We start from the raw sequence: 15,391 nt of genomic DNA, 5'->3' as shown, positions 1-15,391 counted from the left end.
ACGCACATTAACTATATAACTGTTATCGTACATTAACTAGATATCCTTTAACTATATAACGGATAACGTATAATTTGAAAAAAAAATAAAAGCGTGGCATAGTTTCAGATTGTGAGCCATTAATAGCGTGGTTAAAGTTGTCATGCGTTAATTGCTTATTTTTATGAATAAGCATTTTTAGAATTTCTAAAATAATGTACATCTTACTCTGATTCTTAATAGTAATAAAGTTTCGTGGATCTATCTGTAACGTTCATTTAATTCTTTTAAGCGTCTTTTGCGATTTAAAAAATTTCAGTAAATGAAACCTGAAGAAATAGTAACAGCTAAAACCTTTTTTAAAGCACAAAACATCACAAGAAACTCTGATTAACCTAGCAAGTAAAGTTGAAATAATTTATTTAGAAAATTACATTAATGCCATTGCCATTTCAAAATACATTGTAATTGTACCATGTTGTTAAGAAAAATATTAGATTAGTGTATTATACAACGTACTGTCTTTAAACTATGCGCAATCAGTTTACAAAGTTATTTTTATTCTTCAAAATTAAATTCCAAACAAACAAATGCATTTTCTGTCTCGAGGTACAAGATTCAGACGCGGCAATATGCGCACACAGACTTTACAAAGGTGCAAGCTGTAGGGTCACTCATAGAAGATGAGACTTCGCAGACGACTATACGGAATTTATTTAATTTTTTTCTTACATTAATGGTTCCCAATAGCATTTAACTTATTTCTTTCTTTTCCAAATAATTTCAAAAATTATTTTGTTTTTTGAAGATCGTCTTTAAAGTCTGATCCTGTGTGGGTAACCCTATATCAGTTCTTCAGACATTGGACACGACTTGAATTGGAACTGTCTTGGAATGATAGTTAATCAATGTTCGCTCTATCTTTAATTGATCTATATAGTTGCTCTATGCTTGATCTATGATTGATCTATGCTTGATCTATGTGTGATCTATGCTTGCAATGTCTTCTTGAAGGACTTAATCTCCAGGTCAAGGTTAGCGAAGGATTTAACTCCCTTGAAGGTGAAGTCAGAGACCTGGAGAGATCCCAACTCAACCCAACCCAACCTTCTCAGTGCTTTTTCAGTACCTGGAGAAGAAAAAAATATTTTTATATTTTTAACCGTTTATAAAACTAATTTTTTATATATTTTTCAATATTATATCCATCCTTTTCTTAATTAAACACTACTTTTAACAGTGGGTTATATAAAATGTGGATAAGAAGACTAGGGACGGATACAGGATTTAAGTGAGGGGGGGTGCTAGATTTATTGACTGACTTTATAGATTGACTTTCCTATTTTGCACTAGCGGTTTCTTTCCCTTAAGTGCTATTAAGAAGCTATTCTGAAATCTCAGGGGGTGCGAAGGTCCTGCCGCCCCCCTGTATCCGCCCCTGAAGAAGACGACTGTTAGACTCATGCTATGATTATTGACATAAACAAAGAAATTGTACAGTCTATTATACATAGTGTGCGCATTCCTATTTTACTTGATTAATTGATTTTGATGCTACTGTTAAAAATATTTGCATTACCAACATCAAATACACATAATTGATTAATCAAATGTCGTCTTTAAATATTCAATTTTTTAGGTTTTATCTTTTTTTGTCCAAATCACAACGATATCCTTTAACCCTTTAAACCCAAGTAAAAATAGTGTAAATATTCTAGTTTTTCTGTCTGAAAATAAATCTGTTTCAATTGCGATTTCTCTTCAAAAATTGACTTTTGTATTTATCCAGCAGAGACATTAACAATATCTTCCTCATTGTTACTTAGATAAAAGTGAATAGTGTACTACAGCGTCAATTTAACTCCTTACAGGGATCTGTCCTTGTAATTTAACTCCTTACAGGGATCTGTCCTTGTAATTTAACTCCTTACAGGGATCTGTCCTTGTAATTTAACTCCTTACAGGGATCTGTCCTTGTAATTAAACTCCTTACAGGGATCTGTCCTTGTAATTTAACTCCTTACAGGGATCTGTCCTTGTAATTTAACTCCTTACAGGGATCTGTCCTTGTAATTTAACTCCTTACAGGGATCTGTCCGTGTAATTTAACTCCTTACAGGGATCTGTCCTTGTAATTTTAAGAAAACCTCCATATAATGAGAGACATAGCGGTAGCGCAATAAACCCTTAATTTGATCAATAATCAGGAAGATGTTATTGAAGTAAGAAATGCGCAAGTCACTTTTGCAGTGAAACCATGCATATGAAAATAAACAGTTTTAAAAAAATGGATGTCTAGTTAATGCTTTATCAGACAAAATTTTAAGGGTCCAGGTGTAAATCGGACATGCCACATTATCAATGGAGGGTCACTTACAATTACGTTAACAGTCTCTTTCAATGGAGGTTTTTAATCACGTGATCCAGCGTACTTATTTTATTTTTTTACCTATTGATGTTGCAACTGCTCTCAATACCACAGTTTCATCAACAAGCTTCATATTCTGCAACTCCTGATATATTTTAGTAATTATTAACTAGCAAATATGCCCGACGTTGCCCGTGGAATTAAAAAATCGAATTTTAAAAAAAAATGATTTTTAAAGAAAATAAAGAAAAATGACAGCCCATTCGGTCTAGCCGTATGGCCAGCTATAGATGACATATATGAGAGCGAAGAGCTTTATTATGTAGATTAATATTCATATATATACATATATAATATACATAATATAATCATAAATCGATATTTATTATTATTAATTACTAGCTGAAGGGCCTTGTGTTGCCCGTGTTTTTTTGAGAAAAAAGAAACAAAAATTATATTTTTTTTAAATACAAGTTTTAGATTTTTTTTAGCCTACGTTACCGCTGGGTCCCTCAAAAAAAATTCGCCCATTCTGTCCAGCCGTTAGGCCGGCTATAGGGAACAAATACATATAGATTAATTATATTAATTAATTAAAAATACCCTAAATCAAATCCAGAATCTCCGAACCATGTTTCTAAGAATAAAAGAATGTCGAGGAGAATTTCGAAGATTTTTTTAGGAATTTATTTCTTGTCTTGCTGACACTCGGGTTCAGTGATAAATCATATGAACTTCTTACAAAGAATCCGGCTTTATTTATCTAAGTTGTTTTTTAGGTTTTTGTTGAAAATTGTTTTTTTTTACGTTTGAAATGCGTGAAAAAAAATCTTTGCACTAAAAGCATTTCTACCAGGATCTGGGTCGCAAAGATATGGGGATTAGAAAATTTGAGTTTGTGGCAAAGAATCAATTCCTTTGGAACTTAAAAGTCCTTTGGAAGAAAAGTACTCAAATTAGAAGAAATTTAAAACACAAGACTTTAGTTCAATTGACATTTTCTCAATAGCAGTTTTCTGAGTTTTTATTAGCAGTTCTTTATTATAAGTAAATTTTCCGAATATATAACGTTTATAAATTTATATTTATATACCTGTACTGTGGTTTCAATATATAGCGTTTATAAATTTATTATTTATATACCTGTACTGTGTTTCAATATATAACGTTTATAAATTCATATTTATATACCTGTACTGTGGTTTCAATATATAACGTTCATAAATTTATTATTTATATACCTGTACTGTGTTTCAATATATAACGTTTATAAATTCATATTTATATACCTGTACTGTGGTTTCACCCCTATAGCCTCTAAATAAACAAATTTCTCCGGCCATATAGAGGTCACGTCCATGCATATGTTGCAAACACTGAAAAATACATCATCTAAATAATAATTAATCCAAATTAAAAGAAAATTTCTAATTTAAATATTAATCAATGGAAACCTTCCTGCAATCGATGAAAAATGTTAAAGAATATTAAAACAACAAAAACTGAGAGTATCTGTTTTGAGTAATTTAATAACTATTTATAACACTGTTATTTTGGTTAGCCGTGTTATAAAATTTTTGTACAAAAATTTTCTCTTTATCGAGAAGGTTCAAGCCTTTTTAGATTTAATTTTGTCCTGAGCTTTAGCAAGTGACAAAATATAGTCTAAAAAGGCGAGAACCTTCGAGATATAGAGAAAATTTAAGTCCAAAAACTTTATAACACGTCGTGCCAAAATAATAGTGTTATAGGTAATTTTTTGAAACATTTGTGTACTTGTCTTATTTCAATGTCTATTTCTATAGATCAAATAAGCTTTGAAACAAAGCAGAAGTAAAGAAATAAAGTTGATTTCGTGCTATAATGTACAGCTATTTAATTTTATAGCACGATGATTACGTTATAGCATGCTCATGAAATTCACGATGAAATGAGTAAGAATGATAAAGTACACAGTAGTTTCATAAAAACAGTTTACAGATCACCTAGTGCAAAATAAAATTTAAACCACACAACACCATTTTAAAATTGTGTTATATGAGTGTTCAATCAGTCAAAAGATTTGTTTTTAAAAGCTTTTCTTGAATACTCTTTACTTGACAGAACAGAAAGCACTTGATAAAAAATCATCTCAGCTAGGACATTATTAGGTTGAAGTTGTGATACCTGACTATGGGAGCCAAAGTCTCCAGACCGAGCTCCTGGCAGGTCTTGACGGCGTCCTCCTCCACCGTCTCCAGCAGACTACCCTTCAACCAGCAAAAGAAGTTCAAGGACTGAAACTGGTGAAATTAAATCCAACGTTCAGGTTTTAAAAATCGGTGTTGCAAGATGCTCCAAAACTCATTGAGTAAATAAAGTAGATGTTAGTACCACATTTTAAAGAAATATATTACGATCCTGGTTGACCCTTTTCAGTTTTTGAGATTTGTTTCTGTCATAAATATGGCTTCAATGACGACTTGAGACCTATTAACGATGATGATACTAAATTTGAATAATAATGAATAATAGGGAAGTATGGATTTACAGCTGCACAACAAGCAATGATTGAAGAAAAAGAATACAAAAATCTGTACAGTCGTCTCTGCAGTCCCATTCTTTCTGGGTATAGTCCTGTAAATAATGCAAAAAAACATGTAATGTCAAAATTTATTGAGTCTTTGCCACAAACTTTGATTTTCTAATCTCTATGTTGTAAACCGCAGATACTCTGTTTTATCTAACAAGCTAAGCTTGAAACATCCAAGCTTTATATTGTGAGGTTGCAAAGAAAATTTGAATTAGTAGAGAAGACTCATTCCATTGAAAATTGTTTTCTTTTGTTTCCTTAATCGTTGATGGATCCAGTCCGCTCTTTTCATAGAAAATACTGAATCCGTAAACTTCTAAACCAAACCAAATATATTGAAAACTTCTAAACCAAACCAAATGTATTCAATTTTTTAAACTTCTAAACCAAACCAAATATAACCAACCCAAAATTTAAAAATGTTGATTTTATAAACTTCTAAATCAACTCAAAATATTAAATTTTGTAAATTTTAAACCAAACCAAATATATTGAATGCTGAAAACTTCTAAACCAAACCAAATATATTGAATGCTGAAAACTTCTAAATCAAACCAAACATATTAAGTGCTGAAAACTTCTACACCAAACCAAATATATTAAATGATGTAAACTTCAAAACCAAACCAAGTTTAAGGAATTTTGTAAACTTCTGAACCAAACCAAATGTATTGTAAACTTCTAAACCAAACCAAATATATTGAATATTGTAAACTTCAAAACCAAACCAAATATATTGAATGTTGTAAACTTCTAAACCAAACCAAAAATACTGAATGCTGAAAACTTCTAAACCAATCCAAAAATACTGAATGCTGAAAACTTCTAAACCAAACCAAAAATACGGAATACTGAAAACTTCTAAACCAAACCAAATCTATCGAATGCTGTAAATTTCTACACCAAACCAAATATATTGAATGCTGAAAACTTCTACACCAAACCAAATATATTAAATTTTGTAAAATACTCAATCAATCCAATAATCTTAAAGGAATTGAGTCTTTGCCATAGACTCCAACGTTATAATACCTCTATCTTTGTGACCTGATGTTGTAAACCAAACAGAATTTATAGTTTGAAATGTCTAAGGTTTACGACATTGGGTTGCAAAGTTGTAGGGATAAGAAAATTAGAGTTTGTGACAACAACTAAACTTCTTTTTTGTAATTTATTTTCTAAAATTTTCTTTGCTACCTGAGTTGTCAGAATTAATTGCCACCATAACACAGCCAGTGTCTTTAAATTTATTCACATTTAAATGAAAAATTAAATAAATTTCAATTTCAATAAACAAGAAAAAAAAATTCAAAAGTTTTACAGTAAAAAACATGTTTGTTTTTCCATCAATTCCCCCCCTCTTATCTCTCCTAAAGAACAAATTAAAGCTGTTACTCCAATAAAAAGCCTGACATGTGTCATTATTTCCTTAATTCAAACATTTACAACAGTTTTCAACACATACTAGTTTCCATTTTGAATAAAATTTTAATAAAATACAGACGACAGATGTTAACAAAACACATCCGACAAGAATTTTAAAAAATTTAAATTTAATTTGATAAATTTTAACAAATAAAAACGCCCCTCCTTAATTTCTTTCTCATTAATTTAATCAATGTCTTCAAAAATTTAAAATTTGGTGATGGTGATGCACCAAACCTCTGTAGAGAAAAAAAAGTAGATGTTAGTCCACATTTATTGAAAATATATTTCGGTCTGGGTTGACCCTCGTCAGTTCTTGAGATCGTTTCTGTCACAAAGATTAAAATGTCGAATCCTTTTTGCACCAGGAAAAAAATGTGCAGAAGCAAATTAAAAGCAACATTAAGAAAAAAAATTTGAAAATTAAAATCATTAAGTAATCAAAAAAAACATTGAGACAGTGTCGATTTACATTTTTTTTCAAAACATGTGGAAAGATGCGCCCTGAATACTATCCATTTTTCGATTTTCAAACATTTCTAGATTTATGGATAGTAAAGAATATTTTTTTTATTATTTAATATATTGATTTAAACCAAAAAGCAAAAATCTGAATGAGTTTGAAAAATTCTTTTTGGAAACTGTATCAGAGAAACTTTAGCACTGGTGAAAGTTGGATTTGAGCATTTTTTATCAAAAATATGTTCCATAGGTTTACCTTTACATAAATATGTATACTTTGCTTTGTGTGGGACCTCACATCATCCAAGGGAAAGTCAACGGGTGCTCAGAATTACGAAAAAATAAGACAAAAGTTTTTCGATTTTCATTAAGTTTTAAAATCCGCAAACAAGGCATTTTGTTTTATCGAAGAGAAACTGCAGAAAGATTGAGCAGCACTTAAAAGTTGAAATAGAAGATGGGCGCGTAGCGCCCTAATTGCCTTGTTAATTAGAAATGAATAAATTTCCTATTAGGTCAATGATGGATTGGTTTAATTCAGACGAACCTCTCATATTCATGTTAATCGCCTAAATAATAAACATACTTTTAATGTTTTCCAACAAATTTACAAAAAAGTTTTTTTTGCAAATTGTTTTCTCTGAAAAGAATATTTTTTGTAATAGCAATTTTTGTCGAAGTGAAAACTTTTTTAGAGTTTCGACATTTTTGTTCATGTGGTTCATGTGGTTCATGTGGTTCATGTGGATGGGAACTTCCAAATGCTCAATGCATTTGAAAGTTCCCATTTAAAAATGGTCTATTTGGATGTTGCCACCTGACCTGGGGATTTGTACATTTGGAAGTTGTCGTTTAAAAATGTTACATTTCCAAGTTGTCACATTGGACATTTGGACATTTGGAAGTTGCCATTATTAAATTGTATATTTGGAAACTTTGGAATTGAGTTTTTACCCAAACTATGATTTTCTAATTCCTATATCTTTGCAACCCAACGTCGTAGACCTTATATATTTTAAACTGTGAATTATGTTAGATCTATTAATCAAAGTTTGAAATTTTAAAGGATAACACATTTGGGTTGCAAAGATATAGGAATTATAAAATTTTAGTTCGTGGCAAAAACTCAGTTCCAATTTCCACTAAAGTTTGAAAGACCATAATATTGTAATTTTACAAACTTATTATTACAAAAAATGAACATAGAAATTTTTCATGTTCAACTTTTATTTACCTTTGCAAGTGCTTCATCATCGTTGTAGATATGGAATACTTCTAGAATATTATCTAGATCTGATACAGTAGCTAGTCTGCATATATCTAGATACTAGATTATTAATATGGAATACTAGAATACTAGATCTGGTATAGTAGTCTGCATATATCTAGATACTAGATTAAAAATATGGAATACTAGAATACTAGATCTGGTATAGTAGTCTGCATATATCTAGATACTAGATTATAAATATAGAATACTAGAAAACTAAATCTGGTATAGTAGTCTGCATATATCTAGATACTAGATTATAAATATGGAATACTAGAATACTAGATCTGGTATAGTAGTCTGCATATATCTAGATACTAGATTATAAATATGGAATACTAGAATACTAGATCTGATATAGTAGTCTGCATATATCTAGATACTAGATTATAAATATGGAATACTAGAATACTAGATCTTGTATAGTAGTCTGCATATATTTATAACATACTAGATTATAAATATGGAATACTAGAATACTAGATCTGATATAGTAGTCTGAATATATCTAGATACTAGATTATAAATATGGAATACTAAAATACTAGATCTGGTATAGTAGTCTGCATATATCTAGATACTATATTATTATTATGGAATACTATAGAATACTACTAGAATACTAGATATTGTATAGTACTCTGCATATATCTAGATACTAGATTATAAATATGAAATACTAGAATACTAGATCTTGTATAGTAGTCTGCATTTATTTAGATACTAGTTTATAAATATGGAATACTAGAATACTAGATCTGGTATAGAAGTCTGCATATATCTAGATCCTAGATCATAAATATGGAATACTAGAATACTAGATTTGGTATAGAAGTCTGCATATATCTAGATCCTAGATTATGAATATGGAATACCAGAATACTAGATCTTGTATAGTAGTCTGCATATATCTAGATACTAGATTATAAATATGAAATACCAGAATACTAGATCTGGTATATTAGTCTGCATATATCTAGATACTAGATTATAAATATGGAATACTAGAATACTAAATCCTGTATAGTAGTCTGCATAAATCTAGATACTTGATTATAAATATGGAATACTAGAATACTAGATCTGGTATAGTAGTCTGCATATATTTATAACATACTAGATTATAAATAAGGAATTTCGAAGTATATAGAACTAGGCTCTAGGCTTTTAGGGCGCTTCGCGCCCATCTTCTATTTAAATTGTGAACATGTTCTTTTTGTTTACATTTTAAAACAAAGAAGAACAAATTTCGCGGATTTTCAAGAATTTAAATTTTTTTACAAAATTAAAAACCTTTAAGACACATTTTAAAAATTTTTATCATTCGTAAACCTTCCCTGTGGTCACGTGATGTCCCACAACAAATTTGGGCCCGATCGGTTCAGCCGTTTTGACGTTTATTGGATAAAAAAAACAGACAGACAAGCCAAATTTATATATAGATGAATGAAATGATGTTCAAATATCAAATCAATAATACAATATTTTAGCTGATCTTGCAACTATTTTACTATAAAACGAATGAACAAAATGTACACTTTGTATTTGTCTTCTAACAAATGTTTAATGCAATTATGAAATCTTAAATAATGTAATCTTAAAACTGAAAAAAAATGTAAATCTTATTCAAGCATAGGCTTTATTTCTATTGTATAAAAAGTAAAAGTTATATAATAATATCATATTTTGAATAAATCTAAATATACTTACAGTCTAGTTTTATCTTCGACATTTTTCCAGTTTCTGAAAATAACGCCGATATATGCGAGAGACAAATTGTGAGAAACTTTAGCATTATTTTAAGGTAATCCTTTGGCTTCTATAGATAGAGTGACATTATCGATTCTTAGCAATAACAACCTTTAAATCGTTGTCTGAGTTACGTTGAATGAGATATCTTTGATTTTCTAGCTAAATTTTTTATTTTCAATTTCGGTTTCTCTGTAAAAGAGACAAAGCAAAAATTTAAGCTTTTCAAGTGGCCATATTTTCTCCGTAATGATAAAACTAAAAATTTTGCGGATTTTTCTGTTAACATTGATAGATTTCTAATAATTGGAAAAATCTAATTTTTTTACTTTTGACATTCCATAAACCTTTCCAAGGGTCGTGTCATTTAAGTCCAAAAATAGATTTGAAAAGAGAGTTAAACGACGATATCTTCTTAAATATTGTTAAGCAAAAGGTTTAAAGCGTGATCGTTGTGAATCGGACATGTCACTCTATAAATGTAGGCTGTACAGTTTAATTTAAAGTATTCGGTTAATGATACATCTCCGTCCTACTCTAGGTCTAAACAGAGTATTAAGTATTCTGTATATGATATATCTCCGTCCTGCTCTAGGTCTAAACAGAGTACTGAATATTCTGTATATGATTTATCTCCGTCCTGCTCTAGGTCTAAACAGAGTACTGAGTATTCTGTATATGATATATCTCCGTCCTGTTCTAGGTCTAAACAGAGTACTGAATATTCTGTATATGATATATCTCCGTCCTACTCTAGGTCTAAACAGAGTACTGAATATTCTGTATATGAGATATCTCCGTCCTACTCTAGGTCTAAACAGAGTACTGAGTATTCTGTATATGATATATCTCCGTCCTGCTCTAGGTCTAAAGAGAGTACGAATCAGATCAGTTTATTATAGCATACTATATATCCGGGATCAGCTGTTTCTCCGAGATATGTTTTGTATTTAGACTCTTCAGCTGTTTTCATGGGGGGGGCTTAATATTATATTTCAAAAATATATTTATCTCTTAAACTTTTAAATCATACAAATTATTAATGATTAATGCTTACAGCATAAATTGACAAACTAGCCAGACAGAGAAAGTCAAAATTATGTGACAAAACTTGTAGGACTTTGCGAGCTTGTAGCACCTCCAGTTTTGATTGTACGATCAAGTACGAGAAGAGTAAATTTGTTTCGATACATTTTATAAATTCAAATTTTTTTTGTTCTCTTCTCAATAGCTCTTCAAAGAGAGGAGTTTTGATTGAAAACTTTTAAGATTTCAATCTGGAGTGCAAAAAAAGTGTCTTGTGGTGGAGGAAGAGCCCTGTAAGAGATAAGAAAATCCCATGTAACTTATTTTGATATTCTAAAAGAGCTCATGAAGACGTGCAGTATGACAGCAATTTCTCCTGTTGAGAATATTTGCAATTTCCAGATCTTACTTTGAAAATTTTTTAAACATACCCGTAAAATGTATTTAAAGGTATTATTTTTTAATTAATTGAGGAAATAATTTGATTTTTTAAAACTTTTAACCCCTATAAATGACTAATGATGTACATACAGAGCGTCCCATATCATATTGGATTATCTTCAAAATTTAACGCTGACATACGCACATCATACTCGAAAAAAAATAGTGTTTTCTGCGTGCAAATTTTTTAAGTAAGCTTATAAAAAATAAATTTCTAAAAAAATGTATTATAAAATTTTCTGATTAGTCCCGAAAATCGCAATTTAGAGCCATAAACGATCGGAACGATGTGGGACACCCTGTAAATAATTACCGCTCTCCCCAAAAAAAACATAAATTAAATCTTGAATTCCTTTAAGCTGACATTTTTACCTTTTTAAGAACGGTAAACTGTAAGCTGACTTAATTGATAAAATATATTTTCTACTTAACATTAATATCGATTTATGCCACTTGTTTAGACTATAAATGAGCTATAAATATATCTTTAACATACATAAATGCATACAAAAATATAATGAAGGGTTCAACATTCCAATTTCCAAGTTTCTAATGTCAGCTATACAATATAAACTGTCTTTTTAATCAAAAATATTTTCGGTTTTATAACTTAGAAATACATTGTTGTTGCCATCCGTGGGGTGCATTAAAAAAAATTGAAGAATTTCTTTTTATTTATAAACCTGAGGCCGAATTTAAACGGCGTCGCTAATCGCGCTCTCAGGACTAACCAGAGCTGGATGCGTTCGGTTTTAAAATACAAATTCATTCTCGTTGTGGTCCATAATTCAAAAATATTTAAATTCATAGAGTTTTCTTTAAAAAGCAAAAAGTATAAAAGAGAAAAGGTGAAAAAATGATGTTTAATATGATTAAAAGTCACAGCTTTTGCTTGGATGAAAACCATGCTTGTTGTAAATTTTCCTTCCCTATAGACCAGGAACCGACATATCTGATTCGTCAATTCTGTGTTCTCCGTGTACTGCAGTGGGAGGAGATCAAAACAAAGAATTCAGGGGCAACGCAACGCATCATTTTTGAGGGAAAAGGGCCTAAGGGGTGAAATAAGAATATATTGCTTTTGTATTTTCCATATTGACCAGAAAGCCAAAAATCATTAATATTCGCTCTAACTTGATATATTTACTTGTTTTTTGTTGGACTGTAATATCACATCAGAGCTGTAGTCATTCCCCTTCAACTACTGTGGGGGCACTGGGTTTGTTTACATTCCTCCAACAGTGTATAGTACACAATTTGTGTATATCTTAGTTGGGCGTTCCTGTACATAGTTCCTTGCCTTTAACATATGTCCAAATACATTTTTAATTTGATAATTAAGTTCACCATTTCTTCTCCTGACCCTAAACCCCTTTTCATTTCGAATAAAAAGTCCATAAATGTTTTCAGGAGAAGTGACCGGGAATTCTACAAGGATGAGAACACATTTTTCATTCAACCAAAAAGGGACTGCTAGCGTTATTTCAAGCCACCCTCTATGGAAAGATGGCAATGTCCGATTTACAACGGTACTCTCAAAAGTCTGATAAAGTATGAATTAGATATCCATGTTTTTGTTTCTTTAAACTGTTTTCAGGAAAAGTGAGTGAGGAAAACTACGGTATCTTCCACAATCCACATTGATCTGATTCAGGTTCCAAGGGTACCGTTCTTGTGAATCGGGTATTGTCATCTTTGTACGGGGAGTTACTTGAAATTACGCTTACAGTCCCTTTATACCTAAACCAAGTTTCTCATACTCAAATCATCTCTGATCAAAAAAAGATTACAATTACAATAACACAATTAACTAATATTAAAATTAATAATTTAATAAAATTAGGGCTTTAATTTACAACATATGCGCGACTAGCAATAATTTTGATCTGTTGCTTGCTTACTTATCTGTGCAAATTCAAAGCTTATATCTTGCCTTTGAAAAGGCAAATTTTTAATAAAATCTTACTTGAAATTGAATTAAAATTGTTGGCTCATGGAAACCCTAAAATAAAAGAATTAGATTTTATTTCAAAGAAAATATCAAGATAATTTAATCAAGAAACCTATAAATTACAGATTAGCATCCAACTCATTCCTAACTACATCTTTAATTTTCCATACCTCCATACTTTCTCAGAATCTTTCATTTCTACAGGGACTGTAAGCGTAATTTCAAAATGTGGAAGATAACGTCGTTTTTCTGACTCAAAAAATGCTTATTTCTGTAAATTTCTCCATTGCTTCGTAAATAAACAATGAAACCGCAACTAAACAAAACATTTTTACATGGAGGGTCACTTTAAATCTATCTTTCCGTTCCATTCTCCTCCCTTCTATATCTTTCCGTTCCATTCTCTTCCCTCTCCTATCATTCCGTTCCATTCTCCTCCCTCTTCTATCTTTCCGTTCCATTCTCCTCCCTCTTCTATCTTTCCGTTCCATTCTCCTCCCTTCTATATCTTTCCGTTCCATTCTCCACACTTCTATATCTTTCTGTTCCATTCTCCTCCCTCTTTATCTTTCCGTTCCATTCTCCTCCCTCTTCTATCTTTCCGTTCCATTCTCCTCCCTTCTATATCTTTCCGTTCGATTCTCCACACTTCTATATCTTTCCGTTCCATTCTCCTCCCTCTTCTATCTTTCCCATCTGTTCTATCAATTCTCCATCCTCTAGCATTTAATTATCCTTTACTATTCTTTCCTTCCATTTTTCTCTCTCCTTTATCTTCTTTTCTCATTACTTCTTTATTTTTATTTTTCCATTCTCACCCTATTATTACTTACATTACTTCTTTATCTTCTATTTTTCCATTCTCACCCTACTCTTACTTACATTACTTCTTAGTTCTTATAAACATAGATCCAGACAGCTCTGAAAAGTTGCATACATTTAAAAGATTTTATAATTGCAAACAACTTTTTATTTTTAGTTTTTAAGTAATTGGTAAAATTCTCAACAATTTTTGCTTGAGATCTTGCAATCGTTGAATCACTGTGTATTTGTTGTGTATTTGTTTCCTATAAGACAGACATGTTTTTCTAACCAAAGTATTTTTATGTGAATAATTTATTGTCTGGGAGATGAGTAATCTAATCTGTACTTTTAGCTATTTCAAGGGTTGCTTCAATTGCAATTCAACTCTGAAGGATGAATCAGAATTTGACATAAAACATACTTTTTGAACTTTTTAAAAAATCCCCCCTTACACCGTAACCATTAAAGTTAGAGGTCTAAATTTTTATTTTCTCAGCAGGCCTTGAAAAGTTGGACTAGGGACATGTATCACACTCCCCCATCTCAACAAAACCATGGGGGGTGGAACCCCCCCCCCCCCCATCTATATTAGACAAAAATAGCCCAATGAAAAGATTCACATTTATGTTTTTAAAAGTCCCGAATTAAGATTTAGCTAAGTTCACTGAAATCTATAATGCAGGAAAACCCTGCAGAAATAAACGATTTATTGAAAGAATCGCCATGGGGCATCATATTATTATAAAGATTTTATAAATATTTATTCACACACAATGGTGTAAATGAATTTGTTTAAATATTTCGAATATATAGTTTTTCTAAAGAAATAATGTGCAAAATTATGCAAAACTTATAGACTATATTGATCATAACATTATACATTACATATTTATCATTTCAGTTATTAAGTAATCATCGAATCCTTAAACATATAAATTATTCATTTTTGGATTTAAAGGGACCGTTCACTTTTTTGGGTAATTTCAGGGTAAACTAAACAGCCTAAGCGCTATTCATCGGTAATAGTCTTACTTTTCAAAGACATCTGTGGCCGGAGAAAAAGCCGATTTTTCGTTCAGAATTTGAGCGCAAAGGAACGGTTCCTTTCTATACACACTATTTGATGTTTTTTTCAGTAACAACAGTCCAATAAAATTTAAATTTATCATAATTTAATGTCATTATGTGTTTGTTGTTATATACTAAAATATGAAAACTTTTGACATTTGAGTTAGCAAGAAATTTACGTTTTTCGTTTAAAAACACGTAAACTGTGTATACAAAGACGACGTCCTCTACGGCAATCAATTAATCATTACCCGTTTTACGGTTCGTAGATTCACT

At 30.7% G+C, this 15,391-nt stretch overlaps 1 protein-coding gene across 2 annotated transcripts; it reads right to left on the bottom strand.

Moving 5' to 3' along the window:
• Positions 1-382: 382 nt before the first annotated feature.
• LOC111710836 (uncharacterized) lies at positions 383-10,075 on the bottom strand. Of its 2 annotated transcripts, XM_023484996.1 has the most exons (10): positions 9,937-10,075; positions 9,787-9,819; positions 8,041-8,126; positions 7,315-7,375; positions 6,117-6,158; positions 5,177-5,235; positions 4,514-4,596; positions 3,637-3,723; positions 2,429-2,492; positions 383-1,108 (listed from the first exon to the last, which is right to left on the bottom strand). In XM_023484996.1, the coding sequence occupies exons 2-9, from the start codon at positions 9,806-9,808 to the stop codon at positions 2,477-2,479; spliced, it is 456 nt and encodes a 151-aa protein (XP_023340764.1). In that variant the 5' UTR covers positions 9,809-9,819; positions 9,937-10,075; the 3' UTR covers positions 383-1,108; positions 2,429-2,476. The 2 variants fall into 2 exon arrangements, with proteins under 2 accessions (XP_023340764.1, XP_023340763.1); XM_023484995.1 differs by having other exon boundaries at positions 9,787-10,075.
• Positions 10,076-15,391: the final 5,316 nt, after the last annotated feature.

Source organism: Eurytemora carolleeae, unplaced genomic scaffold (genome assembly GCF_000591075.1).
Source record: "Eurytemora carolleeae unplaced genomic scaffold, Eaff_2.0 scaffold988, whole genome shotgun sequence".
NCBI lineage: Eukaryota > Metazoa > Arthropoda > Copepoda > Calanoida > Temoridae > Eurytemora > Eurytemora carolleeae.
The sequence above is the reverse complement of the archived record's forward strand: the minus strand, read 5'-3'. Positions and strand labels throughout refer to the sequence as shown.